A 24,106-nucleotide genomic window follows, 5' to 3' on the forward strand; every position below is an offset into this window, starting at 1 on the left:
TGAAACCAATCTTGAGTTTAAAAATCCATTGTGTACTCGCTGCCACTGATAATTCGATTTCATTTAAACTATCATTAAGTCTCTTGTGTGTATAGCCATCCATTCAGCCTGCAAATATCTAAGCAATTTTAGGGCTGAAAATCCAAAATGAGTTTCAAGCCGTATAGATACTTTAAGTCTAAGTTGATCAGAAATTATACAAGGTAACAGCAACAGGCGCGTAGCAAACCACAGTCAGAACTGATTGCCTTCTTAAGGCGATAGTAAATTTTTCAATAGATAGTGTAAAAACATTTAGCAACGTTAAAAAAAAAAAAACAAAATAAACTAATTTTTAGGTGTGGATGAATTTTGTAATTTTTGTGTTGTGCATAATAACCTTATTTTTTTTTTAATCAACGCGAGGTACATAATATGTAGGTACGTTCTTTACACCTATGTTTGCAGTTTTTGCATCGGAGTACAGTGGTGCCTTTGGTGCTTTTTGGCGTCAAAATTCATTTGCACGGCCATTTCTTGACGAAATTTCATGAAATTTGGTATACTGAAGGATATTAGTAGGTATAGAGAACATGAAAATGCAGCCAACTTTTTTTTATTCAAAATGGCGGCCAGAATAAGTCTTTAAATTGCATTTTCTTTTTCAAAATAGTATAGGTATCTTAGACTTAGAACTCAAAGATTCATATTCCATAAGAAAAAAATCAAAAATTTTGAAAACAAAGTCCAAAAAGTGCCAAATTAGTAAAACACACTTTTAAACGTCTTATTACGCTATTTCATGGATTTATTTTTAAAATTAGCACAATTTTGACAACTCTTCTATTTATGTTTCATACAAAATTGAATAGTTTGGGGTTATATGGTTGCCAACTAAGATTTTAAGTAAATATGAGAATACATGATAGAATGAAAAATTTCAATGTTCAATACAACTGAGAATTAATTTTTTCGGTGAACCAAAATAAACTTTTCGAATAGATTTTAATATTCTAAATTTAAATCCCTAGTCGAAAAAATTTCATCAAGATGTGTATCAGGAATCAAAAATGGTAGGTAAATGTATACAGGATGGGTTCAAAACTTTCTATAAAAAAATTCGTTAAATCATTTCAAGAACAGTTAAATTTTTTTGAATTTTTTAATACATTTTAGTTAAGTTACTGGAACTATAAGAGCAAGTCCCTCATTACAGTCACATAAATTCATTATCAGGTGTGACAAATTTAACACCTGATCGGGCGGTTAAGGTAGACGCTACGCTACTGGCGTATAGCAGCCCAACACTCCCGACCATCACGGCTTTGTCAAATGGTTCCAACCTGAGTAGCGCAAGTGCACACGGCGCGGCTGCTTAAGACTTAACATGGAATATTCATGTGGTTATTCTCCGTTTGCAACCGCTGCGCTGCTGCTGGCAATGGTCACCTCGCCATCACTTTAAGATACATTTTTTTCACTTACTTAGGAGGTAGAAGAAAATTTTCTTTTCTTCAGTTTGTTACCGAAACGCATACGATTCAGACGCAGATTGTAACTTGTCTATTCGCTCTTTAGCTCTTATTGGTGTACTGAGTCTATAGTAGCTACTACTTATTTACAATATCTTTTTTTTTCTCAAAAAGTATCTTAAAGGTACACATACAAATCATAATTCTTTTTTATTTGTTTTTTGTTGTTCTTCGTGGAAAAATACCTTAATTACAAAATATATAGTATTGAAATATAACACCGCATGTATTAAATATTCATTAATGATAGTAGATATAGTGAAAGTTATTAAAAAAGAAAATTGTACGGAAAGCTACATTTTTACCTGTATTATTTTGAGTGCCAGTGCTATTAACACAATATGACAATATTTCGTCCTTTTATCGTGATAATTGTTTAGATACGTTAAGTTGAAATATTTCAGTGCCACAAAAATAAAAACAATTTGGATATCAATTTGAGGATTTTCGAAAAGGTTTGTACCTATACCTTTTTTCCTATACTTTAAAAAATGTTTTTTTTTTTTTCTTATTTGAATCTGGGTCAAAACTTCAATTTGCGTGCAAAAATTTATGCTCCAACTATTTGCGAATTTTCCAATATATCTTTCCACATGAGAGACCATAAAAGTAGGGAACATATAACCAACGTTAACACTTTTTTCTTTCGATTTCATTATTGCTTTCGGACTTTCTTGTAAATTAATGACGTATAGTTATTTTATTAAATTTATCTTTGCGCAAAACTTAACATATTAATGCATCATTATGTTTGATGCTGCAATATAGTAGGCAGTAGATAGATATATAAAAACAGCAGATAAATAGATAGATGTTCCGGTTTGTTTCTTTTTCTTTAAGAATGGTTTGAGAATGATGAAGAACTTCTTGGATTTTTCTTACTCAAATAATGAATAATGTAGCTAAACTTGTTTGGTTTTTCAGTATTCTTTTTTTATTTTTGCAATCTAAAAGAAACTGTTATGACGTTATCTAAATAATAATAAATACAAAATATTGCAAAATCGGAAATGAAAAATAGGAACATTTAAATGTAATTTACAAAAAAAAAACTTTAGATTTTTATAATTATTGTAAATCTTACTTAAAGTTAAATATATTTTATTTTACGGTAAATGGGCATAAGTCGAAAATGACCTTTTTAAGGAAATAGCGTAGAAAGAACCTGTACTTTTCTGGCACTTTCCTTTTTATTTTGATGGTCACGTTGTAAAAGATTATTGTTGTCAATTTTCACTTACATCCCATGTTTTTAAAAACTTCTTGAAAATCGAGAAATTTTGACTCTTGCCGTAATACCATATAGATTTAGTAGATTTCACCATACATTGACATTGTTTAATCGCTGCTACAAATCTTGAATATTTGCATTTTTGAGTTGAATGTTGTTGATTTTAAAATTACCACTTCCACTTCAGAATTTATTTTTGGATTTTAAATAAAAAAAAAACAACAACAACAAATTTGGACTTCTTTAAATACTATTATTTAAGTTCTAATAACTACCAGTATAAGAAATATATTATTTAACATCATGCTTCATCAAAAAAAACTAGTGAACAAGTGTTTTTTTCTGAAAATATTTAGTTATAATATAAAAATAATAATTATGTGGTTCAAAATGTTGAATTTTTTTTATAAAGAACAAAAATAAAACACATTTATGTTTAATATGTAGGTACTTTGAAACGTAACGTTTAATGTTTTGAAACGCAAAACAACCATTAACAAATTCGACTTTGATTTTTTTTCAAAGTTTATTTTTTAACTTTAATTTTCGGAAATTTAAACTTAAAACTATGACACTACCCGTCGCGCTGGGCATTTCGATAAGTTTCCACTTATCGTGCTCACAGGCTTACTGACTTTTTGTGGGTGGGTGTTGTTGTTGGTTTTTGAACTGGAATGACAGCTTTTTAAAAAAATTTACAATTTAAATTGGCTTAAAAAATCGAAATAATCGTCAAATGCATTATTCTTTCAATACAAAAGTATATAAGAAAGTCAAACGGGCCGTTTCAGAGAAATTTTTTTCACCGACTTCGAGAACAGAAAAACGCTTTTAAAGTTTTTTGAACCATATGAACTAAGTTAAAATGTCTTTACAAACACGCTAATTTCTCCGAAACTATTTGCTGGATGCGAAATTTTTGGAAAATATTTTTAAAGGCAGGTACAACATTCAAAATTAAAAAAAAAAAAAAAAAAAAAATCGATTTTGAAAACTACAAGTGAATATAAAATTTTTGTTTTTTTTTTAAACCTTATTGGAGACAACGTTGTTTTCTATGTGTTCTTGAGAAGTTGATGATCAAATTAATAAACCAAACAAAGCTTTTTAAAACGCTTATTTTGCAAATGTTTTGCATTTCAAAAAGTGAGTGCTGGAAATGTCATTAATTGGTTGAATAATTTTAAACAAACTTTGGTCATTTCAAAATCAGTTGTTTAATTAACTTTGAACACATTTTTTCTATTATATTTTTAGAAAATTGGTCATAAATTTAAATATGCAATTAGTTTTAAGATTTGCATACATGGCAATTTTTTCATTACATTCCATAAGGATGTTCTTCTAATTTCTGAAGTAATCTTGTTTTTGCCAATCATTATTTAGCTTTAAAAATAATGAAATATTAGAAAACCATTATAAAATTTTAACTTAGTTACCAATATACAGATTTCTAAAAAATGTTAACGTTAGTTCAACATTGGTTTTTTGTTTTTCTTAAATTTATCAAACGATATATATATATTTATGAAGAAACTTTAAAAAGACAAAATTACAATAAAAATCTACCTGAGGCACAAGTCAAGTTCTTATTATATGTTGTAAATGTAAATTGTACATGCTCCCGTAACCATAGTTCAAGTAGTCTTACCTGTGAAATTACATATTTCAAGACAATATTCTAATGCAATATTACTTTTTCTTCTTCTTTTCCATATTTCTCTATTCAAATCACGCTTCATTGAAAGAAAAGTGAAAACATCAAATGAAAACATTTCGAAAACAAAACAAAAATTACTTTCAATCACGTAGTTCCGACAACAAACCATATTCGCAGTTGGAGACTTCATGGCAAACACTCTTTCAATCACACCCGCTCATGATACTTTTCGTTACGCACACCTAACTTAGTCACAAAATTAATGAATCAAAGTTGCAAAATAAAAAATATCTTACATTGCCACAAACGTCCGAACCATATCACCAGCAATGAACGAAAAAAAATACCAAAAGTGAAAAAAATTTAGTGCTAAAATATCAATAAAATTGTACGCCGCCATACGAGTAAGTAATTATTACCTATCGTCTTTATAAAAACAAAAACAAAAAAAACGTCTTAGCCGGACAAACAAAATTTGACCGAGTTTTTTTGATTTGCACATAGTAGAGGTAGGTACTTGGTACTTGACTATGTAAGTTAATGGGGATTTCACTTTCATTCTCCACGATCTGCATTTAAATTCCACGAATTTCGTTGACTTTGGCCAGAAATGTTCATAAGCGTCTGGAATTCGAGGTAAGCTATTATGCGTGTCCGATACAAAATGTGAGTGCAGTTGGTTAATTGTTGTTGGCATTTGATTTTTATTTACGATATGACTAATTTCGAAATTGTCTTTGAATGGATTGTAAGTTAAAGCAGATAGAAAGTATAATTTTTTTATTGTCATTTAGTTCAATTATACAAAATTGGTTTTATATGAGCCTCAAAGCATGTTATTTAATTTCTCAAATATTTAATTGTTTTTATTGTGTATTTATAAACGTTTATCTTAGGAGTGGTTTTTGGTATTAACTCACAAGAACAAGACATTTTTTTTTATTAAAATCGAACTCAAAAAAATGTACAACATGCCTCCATATGTTGGAGTTGGAATGTAATCTCCACTTTTCTTGTGAAAGTTTTTTTTTTTTATTTTTTCTAATTTGTTGGTTTTCTTTATTATATGGCTTGTGATGTGAGTGAATACTGTGAAGTCCACTGCACTATGGTCATCAAAAAGAGTAATTACTTATTTCGAAATTGGAGTAATATTTTCGATTTTTGTGTATTTTTTTTGGAAGAAGAAGAAAGTGAAATTTTTTTAATGGTCGGTAATGCAACCTTGATAAAGATGGGGTTAATTATGTTGTAGATGAAATGATTTTTGATAAAAAGAGAAAATATTTGTTTATTTAACAGCAAAAAAATGATTGAGTCTGAGAGCTCTTTAGACGTTCTTGTTGAATTCTTTATAGTTATTTGAATTTAAACGTAGTGTTTCGCAGTGAAGGCCGTCGATATTTGTGGCATGATTTTGTGCATCGTCCTAACGTTGAGTCACACATCAATATGTAGCGATACCCATTTGCCGTGGGAGGGGTATTTTGTGTGATGTTTCTTTTTCTCGTAAATAAAACTAGTTCTGTCTTAAATGATTTGACACGAGTGGCACAGTTAGCTCCGTGAAGCCAGAACTGCGATCTCAGAATTTTATGGGACCTTGAATTTTTCAGTACAAATTTTTTTTTTTTTTTTTTTAACATCTCCTAAACGTAGGGTGTACAAACGACGCACGATGTTTGGTGTACGTAAAGAACTCGAGGTGGACAAACGACAGAAATTTGAGTTTTTTTGAAAAAAAGTAATTTTTGGGAATTTTAGGGGACTTTGAATTTTTCAGTAGGTGCAAATTTTGTTTTTTAAATATCTTTTAACCGTAGGGTGGACGAACGATAATTTTTTGTTTGTATCCATTTCTCGAGGTGGAAAAACGATTGCTTTTTAATTTTTTGTTTGTATCCATTTCTCGAGGCGGAAAAACGATTGCCGTTTGATTTTTTGAAAAAAAAGTAATTTTTGGGGACTTTGTAATTTTCAGTAGGTGCACTGTGGTGTATGCGTATTTTTAGAGTTGCTATAAAAAAAATTCTTTTTGAATTATCTCCTAAACAGAGGGTACACAAATTTGAGCGTTTTAGACGATTTTTCATTTTTCAGACTTCCTAAAAAATAAAAAGAATTAGCTCTAAAATTTTTTTGAAGGGCGGACAAACGAAAATTTTGGGTTGACAAACATGGACAAGCGGTAGACAAACGAATTAGACAAATTTGGTTCAAACATTTTGAGGTCGCAGTTCTGGCTTCACAGAGCTGACACAGTTGGTGAGCTCATCAGAAGCTGTTTCTTGAAGATCTCGCAGGATCGGTCGGAACAAATTTTCCTGAGGCCATTATCACGACATGTGTCGTCACGACTTTTATGATAATGGATTATTTTTCAAACTTGAAGTGCATTTTTCGTTGACTTATGGTTTTTTTATGTTACATAAATACGCCATTCCAAGCACGAAAGTCTCAATGAAAAACTAGTAAGTTTCAGGTCATTTTGTTTACGAATCGACATTGCTAATTTATGTATGTCGTTTTTAAAATAATAGATTCATTCAAGTGAAAGAGGATAGACATTATATTTTAATTGAACTTTTAATGACCTATCTATAATTTCAGAAGAAAATAAGTTCTTCGTTCATTACTCACTCCAAATGTACTTATATAAACCTATTCATTCAAATGCAAAATGAAAGTAAAATACTACTCATACTAGAATTAAATTTAACAACAAGGTTTAATGCAGTCATCATACAAACTTGTCAGCACCCATTCACATAACATAATTGTAGACTATACTTAAATTCACTTTTATTTTACTCTCATATATTATTAGATTAGTCTTTCCAGCGCCACTTTAATGTTGTTTTTCAAACTATTTAAGAATACATATCTTTGAGTTCAATTTGCGGCAACAATCTGGTTTAATATTCCATACAATGAGTCGTGATTGTGCCAGAGAAGAAAACTAACCTTGAAATAATTTATTTCAACTTATAGACCGAGAGCCAGCGACCTAAAGTTTGCAGGTAATTGCTTAGTATTCACCCCTATGAAATATGTTTAAGGACATCCCCAGGCATGTTACTGCAAAAGAAAAAATCTCGTGAGACGTGGCAAAAACAGTCTGCCAAGCACTTGAATGTGAAAAAAATTTTAAATTAAGAACTCGACCTTAAATCAAAAAAAAAATATTTAAAGAGAACGGCAACACTTACAAAACTAAACGATACCTTTTTTTAAAGGTAAAAAGGTATACTACTTTTTGGTTTTTATATAAATGTTTTTTGATGAATAGTTTTTGAAACAAAAAATTTCAAACTCAAAATTTTGAAAAAAAATTCAAAAAAAGTTCAAACAGTTTTTTTTTTTCATAAAATTTACCCAATCAAGTATTATTTTTTTTTTGTTTTAATTTCTCTTATATATTTTGAGTCAAACACCGAAAACTAGAAGTCAAAATCTCTTTTACTTTTCGAGAAAACTGAAAATTACCAAACCTTCTATTTTTTCACCAACGCCAAAATTACGGCTATTAATTATGTCTTTCAGAAAGGAAGTAAGATGTTCACGGGTTTTATTGCAGGAATCGTTCAATGGGTTATAAAAAAGATAAAACCGCGGAGTGCTATTAAATGAGAGGGTGGGAACTGGAGATAGGGGTGCAAAAGCCCCCTTTTTGGTTTTTTCAATATATCTCGTAAACAAAGCATAATTTTGAGATATTGTTCTTAACAAATTTTGTAGAGAATTAAATTTCCTATAATAATAATGTTTTTTAAAAATTTATAAAAAAATTTCCTTACCAAAACAGTCAAAACAAACAAAAAAAAAAATTTTTTTAAATTAATTTTTTTTAGTTTTTTTACTTTTTTGGTTGTGTATTAAGTCATATGAAATATGTTTAAGGACATCCCCAGGCATGTAACTGCAAAAAAAAAGTCTAGTCAGCCGTGGCAAAAACGGTCTGCCAAGCACTTGAATGTGAAAAAAATTTTAAATTAAGAACTCTACCTTAAATCAAAAAAAAAAATATTTAAAGAGAACGGCAACACTTTCAAAACTAAACGATACCTTTTTTTAAAGGAAAAAGGTATACCACTTTCTGGTTTTTATATAAATGTTTTTTGATGAATAGTTTTTGAAACAAAAAATTTCAAACACAAAATTTTGAAAAAAAATTCAAAAACAGTTCAAACAGTTTTTATTCCAAAAAATCTACCCAATTAAGTACTAACTTTTTTTCCAATTCTTATTTCACTTATATATTTTGAGTCAAACACCGAAAACTAGAAGTCAAAATCTCTTTTACTTTTTGAAAAAAAAAACTAAAAATATCGAAAACTGTGTTTTTTGTGTTTGACTGTTTTGGTAAGGAAATTTTTTTATAAATTTTTAAAAAACATTATTATTATAGGAAATTTAATTCTCTACAAAATTTGTTAAGAACAATATCTCAAAATTATGCTTTGTTTACGAGATATATTGAAAAAACCAAAAAGGGGGCTTTTGCACCCCTATCTCCAGTTCCCACCCTCTCATTTAATAGCACTCCGCGGTTTTATCTTTTTTATAACCCATTGAACGATTCCTGCAATAAAACCCGTGAACATCTTACTTCCTTTCTGAAAGACATAATTAATAGCCGTAATTTTGGCGTTGGTGAAAAAATAGAAGGTTTGGTAATTTTCAGTTTTCTCGAAAAGTAAAAGAGATTTTGACTTCTAGTTTTCGGTGTTTGACTCAAAATATATAAGAGAAATTAAAACAAAAAAAAAATAATACTTGATTGGGTAAATTTTATGAAAAAAAAAAACTGTTTGAACTTTTTTTGAATTTTTTTTCAAAATTTTGAGTTTGAAATTTTTTGTTTCAAAAACTATTCATCAAAAAACATTTATATAAAAACCAAAAAGTAGTATACCTTTTTACCTTTAAAAAAAGGTATCGTTTAGTTTTGTAAGTGTTGCCGTTCTCTTTAAATATTTTTTTTTTGATTTAAGGTCGAGTTCTTAATTTAAAATTTTTTTCACATTCAAGTGCTTGGCAGACTGTTTTTGCCACGTCTCACGAGATTTTTTCTTTTGCAGTAACATGCCTGGGGATGTCCTTAAACATATTTCATAGGGGTGAATACTAAGCAATTACCTGCAAACTTTAGGTCGCTGGCTCTTAGACTATTACACGGTGGGTATTTAATACAAACGGGGGTAGAGATTATTTCATACGGATTTGATTTTATGTGAGTCACGAAAATTGTTTTACAATACTTCATCCGTCCTTGAAGTCCTCTAAGAAGATTAACTTAAGCTTGTGTGTATGTACCTAAGTATTATGTGGGTTTATTACTCAATTTGGCTAACTTGATTCCTTATCAAAAAAAAAACTGAAAACAACTTCATGAAAATGAAAAATTCTAAAATAGACATAGTACATACATAAACGGATCTTAAAGTTATAATTTTGAAATAGCATGAAAATCCAATCTCACAAATTTTATAATGTACCTACATAAATGTGCAATTTTAAAGTATTGTTCCATAGCAAAAAAAAATTGCCAAAAAAATCCAATGAGATGAAATCCATTGTTAAAGCGTAGCTTGTAATTTAACTTAAACTTAAATGGACCGGAAATATTTTACTACTTCCGCCATCGTTGCTTTCGGGTTGAATTAAATATAATTGATATGGTTTTTGTGCGTAACACTTACACAACAACTGAACTTGTAGGAAAGCGAGTCCAAGCATCAGCCTAGGCTATTTTATTTCTATTAAAATTTTTAACCCATACTAAACAATACACAGACTAGATTTGATCGCCTGAAAAATAATAACGTCACTCAACTTTACCTACCTCGATATATATGTATAGTAAAATACAATTTCAACACCATCAGAAAACCGGTGCAAAAAAAAATAAAAAAGAAAAATGAATCGAAGCTGTAAGTATAGATAACACTTAAGAGATTGAGAGCGAAGACAAAAGATATCTTACATCCATGGTGGTTCCCTCTTAATGTTTCTTAAGCATGAGACAACCATAAGATTCACGTAGTCAATTTGCGAAGAAACTTAACTTGCCGATAGAGTCTAAGCAGAGCTTGTTGAGATACATTATCGCAACTTCTCAGAGTGTTCATATATGCACTCCGGCTATCGACCTGTGCCACTCGCGTATGTGCAACACAAGTGTTTGATTGAAATAAGTCTAGTCTTTGGTAGTTTTGTGTTTGCTCCACAATGCTGATCTCGAAATAAATTCACTCTATTCATGTCTTATTCTGTAGGTTTTTTTTTTTTTTATTTTCTTTAATTACAATCAAAGCTATTGTTGAAAATAATTTTGTTTTTTCTGCAAACACGCCAAAAATAAATAAATATAAGCTAATTTCTTTTCTTTTAATATAATGACTTTTTTTTGTGAATAATGGTGTTCAGAGGCCAAATACCTTTTTCATTCGTTTTTATTATGGTAAAAGTAATTTTAATTATAATAATTATACTTGTTACTTTAATTAATAAATAAAATCACACTGAATTATGTAAATATATAAAGCATTTTCAAGGTCCGAGAATAATTCAGATGTATTGGAAAAAAGCTAATGTCTTATCTTAAGCCTAGTACGCAGACCGAGTTTAATTTTAGCTCCCATTGAAAAAATTAACTCAAAAATTTAGCCAACCTAACAACGATTAAATAAACAACGCCGAGGACTAGATTTTTTCACAAAACCCCAGAAATTTTCAATAAAAAATGTATTTCATTTTGAAAGCGAGCCCTTCGACCGATATTTTATATATTCCCTAACCCAGTAAATTAATTTGTTCTGAATTTTAAGCACAACAACTTTTAATAAGTTGGTCCACTGTGTGCTGTATGGTCTTAAAATTTAGCTATGGACGTTTCCACAGTTACGGGTGTGACTAATTTACTCATAATTTTATTAATAATAATTCATCAAGAGAATTAAACTTCCTTCTGTAGGTTATATGTAAAATGCGTAGCATGATTAAATATATATTTAATTGAGTTTTAATTTCCAATTTAGATGTGTCACAAGTGTGACCTTAAAAATATCTGATATTCGAGTAAGAAATCGCATCTGAATGTTTGTCTTTAGTATCCGTTGCACAAAGAGACAAAGTGATTATAAAACATATGAAAAATATTCGTTTTAAATATTTAATGGGTGTGATTATTCAGCGTTCCGGGTGTGACAATTGGTATCATATATTGAATTTTAAAAATGAGTTAAATTTTTTTAAATAAAAAAAATTAAAAACCAATCATTAATCTTAAAATTTAGAACCAAAAGAAAATGTATAGATTGTACAATTTTTTCTTTCTCCAATAAATTATCAACAAGAAAATGCGATGTACATACTTATTGGTATAAAAACAAAACAAAAAACTGTACGTGGTCATGGACAAGTAACTGCACAGTAACTAACTATATATTGTGACACAATAGTCTTTTTCATTTTCTTTATGAAAATGAAAGTTATACGCTATTCTAGATGAATAAATTAACAAATAATAAAATTAATGTTCTGGCACTTAAAAGTCACATCGCATAAAATGAAAGGGAAATTAATGACCCCATCTATAGCTGTTAATTAGTTTATGAAATTTTCATATGTATATCACTTCTTAAGTTCATAGTGAAAGCATGAAAACAAAACACAATATGATATGTCTTTTGAATTCCGGTTTAACATAAATTTATATTTATTAGCGTTCGTGGTATAGTATGGTCTGGATTTTCTAAATTTATTAAGCCTTTAAGTTTAATAGCATCATGGATCAGACATCAAACAAAACATTTGTAATTGAATTTAAATTAAGCATTGCAACGGTACTTAAATAAATACATTGAAAATTGGCTACAGATCGGCTGAAATTAATTATATAATATTTTTTAGATAAATATTTATTCAAAAAACTGTTATCTACCGATTAACATTTTTTGTTTTTAAATCACAACGTGAAGATAAATTTTCCAAAGGAAACACAGCTAATATGACCCTGAGAACTATAAAAGCTATAGAAAAAGCTAGAACTGTCATGAAAACGGACTATATTTAGAACAGCTTTCAATTCAATTCAAGACTCTTTGTATGATTATGAACCTTTAAAACTATTATGCACATTTAAACTGTTCTAGTTAGAGTTTTAAATTACCAACCTAAAATAAATCTATTAGAATAAGTGCAAAACTAATTCTTTCTATTTGTTCTTCGTTATTTACCATCAATCAACTCTTCAAATGAACTTATTTCTACCAAATGGCCTTTACCATCACTGATTCAAATGCAAAAAAAATTACATAAAATTGAAAAAGCTAAGAATGTAAATAAATTTATTGCTATAAGTATATAAATTAAAAATATGCCAAAGTAGTAATTTTATTATTTAAATCACAAATAAATTGAGCAAGTAAACGTTATATAGAATGAGGACCTACGTACAATTAATATTCCATTGTTTGTCATTGATGTATTTAAAATATTCACATAGACTTCAGATGTCCCACATACCACCTCTGCCTGCTACCAGTTTTGATTCAATGAATCATTTGCAGACTTTGTTGATTCATATCTCCACCAGAGTATGAACGTATTGGCTTAGCCTACAAATATAAGCATCTTGGAATGTGCTGTATAGCCTAGAGTCTAAGTACTTTTATAAAAAAAAAAAACACAAAGATTGATATAGCATATTACAATGCCTATGGTACAAATACCTACTTTTGCCACCATATTAAACCGTTTAATTGTTTCATGCAGCATTAAATTCGAAAACGATGTGAAGCTTCAATTTGCGTGGTTTCATATCAATGTCGTTGGGCAACTACCCAAACAGTTTTTCTTCTATTACAATGGTCTAAATGTATTACACAATTTACATCGTCTTTTTACTTAAATGAATGCCATTTTTTTAAAGTTTTTTTTTTTTTTTTTATTTTAAGCACGTACCATCAACGGTTGACATATTCTTTTCAACAAAAACTTATAAAATTAAAAAATATATAAATAAGTGAATTTTTTTGTCATTACATCGCTCTTTTGTGATAAGATTGCAAAGGAATTTCAGTAACGACCATCATACCTTGGAAATTTCATTATACATTTTAGTTCACAAGACCGTAGCATAATACACACAATCACGTAACTGCATTTTATTAAATTGTGGCACTCACTGGTGTATAGTGAATCGTACCTCTATAAACCACAAAATAGAAGCAAATACCTATGCCGTTGACGAATGAACCACAACTTGATTTGTGCTGGGTACATCGGTTCCCATTCAACTTTTTTCTTGCGTGACAAATTATTTTTTTTTTATTATTCACTTTTTGTATTCTTCAGCTGCATCGTTGAATTGAAAAAAAAAACTTTATTTATTATAAAAAAAACAGCACATTATGACTGTGGTTTATTTATCATGTATCTAAACTGCAAGTTTATTTGAATTAATTAAAAATTACATTTGCTGATTTTTTTATAAGAACTTCTACAAGACCACCTATTGTTCAGTAGTTAAGTGGAAATTCTAATTTTTAATGCAAAAATATTAGATGTATTTCTCTTCATTTGTTCTTCTAAATAATTTAATTATAACCAGATTACGTCGTTGTGTTTAATTTTAAGAAAAATTTTAGCAAGAAAACTCTATTTTATAATAGAAGTTCATAGATTTTTTTAAAACAAAAGAGCTGATGCACGAACTCGAAATCAGAGTTTTTCTAATTTTTTGCATCTATGACATATTCATTCCGGATTAATTAAGAACGATTTATTAAATTCATCTTATTGTTCTACAAATATTAAAACACCATTATTAGCTACGTTTATACATTAACGATTACGTGATGAACATCGAAAATAAGAAGAGTGCGTGCATACATAATTTTCATTACTTTTCTTTTCTTTGGTGTAAACTTTGGTGTTCCTGTTATGACCTCGTAAAGCTTTTTACATGAAAATAGTTTAAACTAGAGGTCTGGTTATTTTTCAAAATAACTAATATTCCAAAAAGAGTGACACTAATGTTAGACTTTTACATAACTCAAAAGGGAATTTCTACATAAACAATTGGGTTTGTTTGATCTCAATGGAAAAATAATTGGGTAGAATATTTTCTATTCAAAGATTATATATATCACAGTACTAGCATGCCTTCTCATTATTTTGCATTTGTCTTACAAGAAAAAGTATAAACACAAATCAAGCACACCTCCCAACGCCACTTTCGCCTAGTAACTTTTAAGTGCTTGTCAAAACAAATAGTGCATAGTTTTAATAACTATATTTACATTATAAAATAGCACCTTCATTTATTCTTAAAACTCATTAACTTTACGATACCTATTCATAACTTGAAAATAAAATTTAATATAATATCTGCATACAAGAAGTGGAATCATCAACACGACAAACACGTTTTCAATAGAATTCGTTTTATGGCCAGCAAAGAGTAGCAACAAATAACTCTATTGCTCGCCAACGTACACTGAGGGGTTTGGCCGCCGCCGCTTATATTGCTGCTGCTGCTCATTGCCATATAACTACTATAAAGTCACAATCGATTTCGAAGAAGAGAAAGTAAATTTCAATTGCACTTTTACAACACTCCAAAACAACATCGACATAGAGTAGTAGACGCTTTTTCACTATTAGCTTTTGTGTGTAATTTCCACCTGCACTGGCCGCGGCGTCGTCGTCACAGTTCATTGCTCAAACTGATGCCCATATATGAATATAAAATAATGTATATCTGTACATTCATCACCCATGAACTTCTGAAGATCAAGGTTGGATGTGTGTAAGTCCGAAACTCAGTGATTGAATGGAAATAGTATCCACTTCCACTATCACTTTCATTTCTCTTGTTAAAAGATATTTCCAGTATATACTCAAACAGATATGTTAACAAATTTGGGTCGGCCGCCGCTACTGCTATTTGAGCAGCCATTCGGAAAAAAAATTAAATTAAATCCCTTTCATCCCAATTGTATCCAAGAAGCCAGGTACTCGTACAATCAAGATAATGGGTTACAACCTCAGGTAATGACCACCTTCAAGCTTATGTATATGCACTTAAGAAAAATGAGACAGTTTATGTCGAGCTTGATGATTGTCCATACTGAAAAGAAAGTGAATCTTGACGACAAGTTATTGTGTCTTACTCAACAATAATGTAAAGTTCATTGGCTGTTACCAGTACTACGCCTTAATGTAAGCCTTTTGACAAACTATACAGATCCGCATTTTCTCTTTTTCTCATAAAAAAAAAATGTAAACGATTGTCTTGTAATTAGTAAAGATTTAGTATTTTTAGTTTTTTTTTTTATGATGTTTCTGTTTGTCTTCGTGCTACAAGTATAATATGTTGTTTATTTTTCGCAACTTACCATCACGGTAGGGTAACCAAGTTGTTCATCTGTCATGGTTGATGAAATTAATCTTCACTCAAATTCTTGCACTTATTTCTTTAAGTTGAAACAAAAATTTTTATTCTGCGCATATGAACACCATATTAGAGTGCATACCATTGTCACGAGAAGAAACAAAGTAAACGACCTTGTTAAATATTTAAGTATTTTTCCAAGCTTGAAATAGGTTAACTTAGGTATTTGATGTTTATTCGGCTTTATTTTCAATCGAGCTTTAAAAATACAAAACAGGTCAGAATCTCCCTGATTTTATAATTATTTAATTTTTAAGGTCCCATAGCTGATTTAGCTTTGTAAATACCTACTTTTCCTCGTACAACTCATATTTTTTAAGGAAACCAATACTTTTCTTTAAGACATTCTATGGCTTCCTTACGTTCTTTGTCTAACGTCGTTGAACAATTTTGGCTTGCTTATACTTCAATCATATCATTATGGTTTCGTTTGCCACATTCCGGCACCTACCCAAGAAAATATTTTGCATCTGGGGTAGATAAATTTTCAATTTATTTTACAAATGGTATCACAATGTCGGTCCAGTTGTATTCTCTTATTGTAAAGACGTGATGTGAAAATGTTACCCAAGCAAAGTAGGTAAAGTAGGTCTTTCATAATGTTCTTGCGGAAGTGCAGTAGCAGTAGGTATCTATTTGTTTCTTGCGGAAACGTTGATTAAACTTACCCACAAAACCTTCAAAACAAGAAGAAACTATAAATACTCAATGGTAGATGAAGATATTGAATTTTGTTGCACATTTTAAGTGCGCAGTATTGTTGAAGCAAGTAATTATTTTTGTTTATTGCATAAATATCTAGATTTGCATTTTCATACTAAACTCTATTTAGATGTTCTATTAAAATTAGTAGTTGCAAAACATTAAATTTTTCGCGACTAGCGAAATCCAATTACATTAATAAGAGATTGGTTTTAAAAATTTTTTTGCTTTCAAATTACAGACCCCGCCATGAATCTGAAGATTCAACTTTTAACTGCATGTCTATGGCTTATAGTTCAATCAGCTTCAACTGCCGACAAATGGTCACGACAATTAGATGAAATAGGCCCTGGAACAGAAACATATGACTGGATACCAGTGGCGCAACCAGTCGATGCGAAAGAACGCGCCGGACGTGTCATAACTTATCAACAAAATTTTCCTCCTAATGCTGCATTTGGAGAAATACAAAAACCCCATCATGTCTCCCCGGCACAACAACAAGTTCAACCATTCGGGTTTCCCTTCCATTTTCAAAGATTCCCCCAACCCCAAACCCAGCAATTGCAGCATAACCAACCCCAACCACACCACCAGCAACCTATTCAACAGCAAAAGTTAAATCTTCCGCCACAGCAACCAACATCACAATCATTTTTCAAATTTGAAATGCCCTTTAATCGTGATGGTAATAGAAATCAAGACAGTTCGCAAGGTGTTCAAACAGGCTATCAAATACAACACTCGAACTTTGGAGCCCCAGCGCAGTCTTTATTCCATTCACCATTGTTTACTCAAAAGCAAGTATTTCCTCCAGAATTTCATCCAGTGCCACGGCCTCAGAGTCTTCTTCAACAAGCCTCAAAACCAGTTCAGCAGAATTTTATTGACGAGCCAATTAAACAATCCTTCCGCGAGCCTATCCCAACCCACAGCAGCGTATCATCAACTTCTGCTCCTCCAACTGCTTTTCCATTTCAACATAACTTCGAATTACAAAAGCCGGCTTCATTTCAATCCCAAGCACCATTCCAAGCAGCTCCATTATCGGCTCCAGCTCCGACTCCTGTGAATACACAACAAGATCAAGAAGTGCAGCTTTTATATGTTCCCTATGATACTCTGTACAATCAACAAAGGAATGAAAACTCCGCCTTCGAAAATTCTAAATTCAACCAAGAACCCAACGTACAACAGGTTAACCCCTATCAAATAAATGACTTCTATACTCCGGAAACTCTACAACCACAAGACCCTAACCGATTCATAGGTAGTACAACTTTAAGAACAACAACCACAACATTAAAGCCTACTACACCATTCCAAAACTATTTCAACCAGCAATTCACGACACCCAAACCAAAGCCTAAGGCTCATCAACCACCCTTGGCTATGTTTTTGCTTAAATCATCATCTCGACCAACCCAAAGTGACGTGGTTAATGCCTTGAGAAATGCTAAAACTATCGCAGTTTTAGACGCCCCAACATCTCAAGCTCCAACTGTGTTTGTTGGCCCAGCGGGCATGCAAACTCCAAACGGCTACGCCAAATTTGAGCTACCCTACCTTTCACAAATTGCACAAAATAGTAATATTGGAGATACATCTTTCTTCGTAGCTCCTTTGAGCTATCGTACACCTGCTGGTTTTAATAAAATATTATTGCCTGAACCTCATGTTGGATCAATTGTTGTTAATCGACAGAGAGAGACATACAATGATGTAAGGGGAACAAATCAGCCAGCTCCACAATACTCGAGTCGACCATCTCCAATTCCCCAAAATGAAAACTATCCACAATCACAGCCACAATATGAAAATTACAACAACGCACGGGGCTCAAACAAGCCATCTCTTCAACAATCCGACCTTTATAACAATGAAAGACCCTCAAACCAACGAACACAACAGCCACTAAGGGAAAATTACAATAATGTTCGAGGATCAAACCAATCACCAACCCAACAGCCTCAAAGAGAAAATTACAACAACGTTAGAGGTTCAAATCAGGGATCTCCAAATCAAAATGTCTTTATTACACCATCTCAAAATGAAATTCAGCAGTTCCCCAGTACGACACAACGCAATCGACCCGAAACTACGCAACGAATCAAAGCCACCACAATGAGAGAATACTATCCAGAAATAGTTCGTGATGTTCCCAAACCGGAAAGAAATCGCTATCCATATGAGGTCACAACCCAAAGACAACCTACGGCTCCCAGTCGAGGTCATAAGTTCTCTGAAATATCTACTCAGAAAAACTATTATCAAGAAGCTATTCAGGAAGTTACTTCTCCAAAGATCTACAAACAGGAACGTATCAAGCAAAAACGACCCGATTCTCAATATTCAGACAACCCAAGACCTTATGCAAATTTCAAACCCATTCCTAACAATATACCCGCTGAAGATTTTTACAAAGTTCAGCCAATAAAGACCAGCCCAACTACTACAAGCACAACGTCTACCACAACAACAACAACTTCTACGTCCCCTCCACGCACCTACTTTACCCAAACATACCCAACTAGCCCTCAAATCGACTTCCAAAGTACACGTGGTCAAGTCTATCATGGGCCTGAAGGCAATACCGGTGGAGATCGTTTCACCACGCGTCCCTCAAGTCAACAACAACAAGAACCTCAGCAAGTTTCTGACGAGGAATATCGTATGAAACAGTATTACCGCCAGCAAGAAGCTTTCCGTAACCGTCCTACCTACCCATCTACGACTCCTTCAAGGCCAACAGTTGAAAGTGTTCCCTATACACCGGTATCAGTAGATTACGACCGTGAAGTACGAATCCCATCTTCGACACCAAACTATTATACAACAACTACAACAACGCCTAGACCTGTGACACAACGGCAGAGGGTCACCTTCTACCATCCAACAACAACACCAACGTATGAAGAGAATAGTAATACAGTTCCCCCAAGTGAACCGGTCTTTGAGTTCTCTAGAGACCGAGATGTTCAGACTACACCTCCTCAACAAGAGGAAAAAACACAAGTGCCCGATAATCACAGACCCACATTTACTAATTCAAATCTCAATAACAATAACAACAACAACGAAATTTCAACTCAAGACGGATCTGAAGTAGAATATGAACCTAATCCCTATCAGTTACCATCTGAACTGCCACCACTTACTCCAAATCTTCCAGGACTTGTTAACGGACTTATTGATAAAGAGCGTCAAAATGCTTCCGAGGGAGAAACAACTGTGCAAATGGAATCAACAACAAAACCCACTACACCAATTCGACCATCAAGAAGGCCAATCAACAGAGTTAAGAAGCCAGTAGTCTCCAAAGTTTCACAATCAGTTTCGTATTCAAGTTCCGATTACTCAACAAGACGTCCACTCAATCGAACACGAAGGCCATATGCTGGAAGAAACTACACTACGTCAGCAACTTCAACAACTGAACGTTCCTCAACTACCAGATCACCCCTAATTCGTAACCCCAATAGAATAAGGTATAATCCAACACCTGAAGAACGCCAGTCTCTTCGAATTAAAAACAGAAAGAATGCATCTGGCGGAAAAAAAGACGATAACAGTGACGACCTAGAATACCAACGGGATGTCTTAAAACAGAATTATCCAGTTTTTAAGCCTGCAACTAGAAGAACAACAACAACTCCGGGTCCAATATCAACCGATAGACCAGTTTCGGAATCACAGCAAGTCTTCACTGTCACACCAAGTTCTGAGCAGAATTACGACGGGCTGATTGAGCCTATGCAGATAGCACAACAATACCAGGAATATCCGCAGACCAATTATGGGCCGGGATACTTTCCCAACGAAGAAGATACTGTACCAACCGAAGCAGTTCTCAGAAATGAAATCAGTCCGATATATTCAAGCACAACAACTACAGAAGAACCACAGGCAACAACACGAAGAACTCCATTCATCAGAAGAGGTCCAAGAATAAGAACAACAACAGAGACACCAACAACAAATGCTGCACCAACAACAGCTCCAAGTGAAGAACGATACACAGTAAGCTTATTTGTAATAACTCTGTCAACATTGTACATTTAATTGGCTTTAAAATTATAGGTTCGAACAAGAGCTCCTCCAAGGAGAGTTGTAAAAGTTCGCGCTCGTACAAGACGCCCTCATCCAGCATCCTCTACATCTACAGCTGCCCCTGAAGAGTCAGAAGACGAACCAGAACCATCTAAAGGAAACAATTTTAACAGACTTAATCGATTCAATCAAGACCTCTATCAGGATGAAGTAATTGATAAATTCTCTTAAAAATACCAAAGTAATCCTCTCTTTTCTCTTCTTAGATGGCCCAACGAAGACAGCGAATCAAGTCACAATTTCACTTAGAGCCCCAAGAATCTCAGTGGTCTCCGTCTCTTTCTGGGAAGTCCATAAACAACTTCCAGCCATTAACCCAGAAGAATGAGAAGCCAGTTCAAAAAACCTTTGAAAACGAACCAGAAATTGTAACTGCCAATCCAGACGCTGGAAAATCAGATTCCTATGTCTTTAACGTATCAGCTGGCTTCGGACCTACTGCAAATACTCATTTTAGTTCGAAAATTGAAGATGCAAAATCTTCAAACAACTCAAAGAAGTAAGTATCTTTCGATATCGAATTTTATACTTAATTGTACCTCTTTCTTCATTTCCTTTAACAGAAGCGAGAAATCTTTTGCTGACTTGCTTGAAGAAGTTATGTCAGACATTGGAAAGGTATCAGATGCCAAGTCAACCGATTCTGCCTACTTTGAGTCACAAAAAATGGATACTCATTTAAATAGGAAAGCCAAATGGAAGACCAATAATGCAAGTGCTGCAGAAAGTTTTGAGACCGCTGAGTCTCAAAATATAGGCACTCAGTTTTTCAACTCGCTTTACACCGGCAAAATGGAGAAATCTACAGCGTCTCACCCTGACGAAGTAGTTTCAACAACTTCCGCCAAGGTTGAGCCTATAGCTACTACGACAATTCCAACGGTAGTTGCAACTGAGCTCGAATCGGATATGATTACAATCAATCCAGAACCAGAGCCAGAAATCATGACAGAGTCTCTTGAAGAGTCCGAAGAACCACTTCCTACCACCTCACTTGAAAATATGCCTTTAGATACCGAGCCTGAGAGTATAACACGTCGTGTTGATGACTTATGGAATGTCGAAGATCTGGACACACAACCCAGTGTCTTTTCTGAAGTTCGAAAACAACTTAACGAGCTTTTTAAACCCGACGAAAATGAAGACGATGAGGATGAAGAAATCAAGGACTTTGTTCAACCACCTAAATACGAATACAAAAGCATACACCGAGTTCGAACTACTTCCGAAAGCACACCCATCAGTGATGCGTCTGCATTAACTGAAACACCACAAAATGGCAACGCGAACGTTTTCCACAAAAATCTAATGGAATCAGTGGTATATGCAACATCTACATCAACCAAAGAAGAAGCTCCAGAAACAGAAATTTGCTATAGGGGTCGCTGCATACGATCCGAAGATCTACCTTCTAATCACAAACTTCATTAGAAGCTCAAATCTAAGACTAAACAATTTAAGATTAAAGTGGTAGAGCTATTTATTCAAGAACTGTTACTACACATTACCTTTAAAAATCCGCATCATACTTTTAGTGGAGAATAATGCAAGATTTTGAGAGCCTTTTTTAAAGGTTTTCTGTGTGCATTTTTTCAAACTTGAAGAAAGTCATTTAATTTGTTTTATTTTTTTTTTTACCGAAACTTCTATCTGTTTTTATTTCTATTTTTTAGACTAATTTAGATATTTATAAACATAATAGTTTATAGCGGTTTTATTTCTGCTCAAGTAATGTTAAAAATTATAATTTAAAATTAGCTTGTTTCTAAGAGCATTCGATTATAGTATTAAGCCTAAAATTTTTTACCATTGCTGAAAAATAAAACATTATGATTAAAATAGTTTAAGAAATTAAATAGATAATAGACCTGTATATTTTTATAGAATAATTAATATAAATTAATAAAAACAAATACATACAAAAAAGTAGTATTTTTTAATGGAAGATCAAAACCATGAAGAATACGATAATAGCTTTATCAAATATATTAAACTTTTTCATGTTATGAGGAATTGATTGAACATACAAATCAAACCAAATATACGAAAATCTTAGCTGTTTACGCGTGCACTCTGGCGTATACGTGCTTTTTAGTAATTTATTGGATTTTTTTAAAACTTCATGTTAAAAAGTAGGGGTAGAGAAGATAGTTGATCATATATAACACTTTTGAGATTAGGTAAAAGTTTTGCCTCAGACTTAAGCCTTAACTAAAAAGTGAAAAAGTGGGAAATTTACAAAAATAAACATTTTTATTTCTTTCTAGAGCTGCTTGTTTTTTGGAAAAAACTACAAAAATTGTATTTTAAACCAAAAACTAAGCTTTCTGAATCATTATTTTTAATTTTGTGGTCGGAAAAACTGTCACAAAATGATTTGAAAATGTTCACTTTTTAACTTTTTGCAAAAAGTGGCCGTTGTTGACACAATGCCCTAGCTCCGAATATGCAAAAAATCAAAATCGAAAATTTTTTAATTAGGGCCTTTACGAGATTATGCGCAGTATGGCGTCCATGAGAGGTGGAAACATTCTTTGAAAAATAAAACCATTAGTATAGCCTTAAACTACGTTTCCACCTTCCCAAAATCCGAGATTTAGCTAAGTAGATTTAGAATAAACCTCGAGATTTAATCTAAATCTCGGATTGAGAGAAGGTGAAAATCTTGGATTTAGGGTAAATGAACCCAAATTCATGATTTAGTTCAGTAGATTTAAAATAAATCTCGATATTTATTTTAAATCCACTTAGCTAACGGCCATATCATATTATTCACTAGCTTAAAAAATACATCTGGATGTAAAGAAATAAAGAAATGTCAAAAATAAATCCAAATCCATGATATTCACTACCACACAGACAAAATAAAATGCACGACTGGGTCGCACGAACTTGCTCTTAGAGTTAAAGTTGCTTAAATTTTTAAGACTTTTTATATAGAAATTTGGAAAAAAAAACAAAATTCGTTTTTTAAAAAAATAAAATAAAATCTGAAATTAAATTGCCCTCCAAAACAAGTATTCAGTTTTGATTGATATATTAACATGCATTTTTAGAAAAAAAAATTTTAAAAATCGTTAGAGCCGTTTTTTAAAAAACTAATTTTTTATAAATATTTTTTTGGAAAAAAAGTTTTAAAATAAAATTGGTATGCCATTTGGTAGAAATTACTAATCAACATCTAAAAACAAAATTTTAAAAAAGTTCAATGTCCCGTTTTCGAAAATTTGATTTTTCAAAAAAAAATTTTCAAAATTTTTTTAAAAATCCAAAAATTATTTTTTTCAAAATTTTATTTTTGGCTTATATTTAAATTATATAAATGCTTCTCCACAAAAAGTTTCGTTGAAATCGAATAAGCAGTTTCGGAGATAATCGGATTTGAAAAAAACGGTTTTATGGCAGGTACCGTTAATAATGATTTTTAAAAA

The 24,106-nt window shown here is 31.9% G+C and overlaps 1 protein-coding gene across 2 annotated transcripts; it reads left to right on the top strand.

Annotated features, from left to right (window-relative positions):
* Positions 1 to 1,694: 1,694 nt before the first annotated feature.
* Positions 1,695 to 22,423, top strand: LOC129905943 (mucin-2). Of its 2 annotated transcripts, none has more exons than XM_055981567.1 (5): positions 1,695 to 1,966; positions 16,807 to 20,585; positions 20,646 to 20,825; positions 20,882 to 21,174; positions 21,239 to 22,423. In XM_055981567.1, the coding sequence occupies exons 2-5, from the start codon at positions 16,815 to 16,817 to the stop codon at positions 22,104 to 22,106; spliced, it is 5,112 nt and encodes a 1,703-aa protein (XP_055837542.1). In that variant the 5' UTR covers positions 1,695 to 1,966; positions 16,807 to 16,814; the 3' UTR covers positions 22,107 to 22,423. The 2 variants fall into 2 exon arrangements, with proteins under 2 accessions (XP_055837542.1, XP_055837543.1); XM_055981568.1 differs by lacking the exon at positions 1,695 to 1,966 and adding an exon at positions 4,460 to 4,806.
* Positions 22,424 to 24,106: the final 1,683 nt, after the last annotated feature.

This window comes from Episyrphus balteatus, chromosome 1 (assembly GCF_945859705.1).
Source record: "Episyrphus balteatus chromosome 1, idEpiBalt1.1, whole genome shotgun sequence".
NCBI classification, from domain to species: domain Eukaryota; kingdom Metazoa; phylum Arthropoda; class Insecta; order Diptera; family Syrphidae; genus Episyrphus; species Episyrphus balteatus.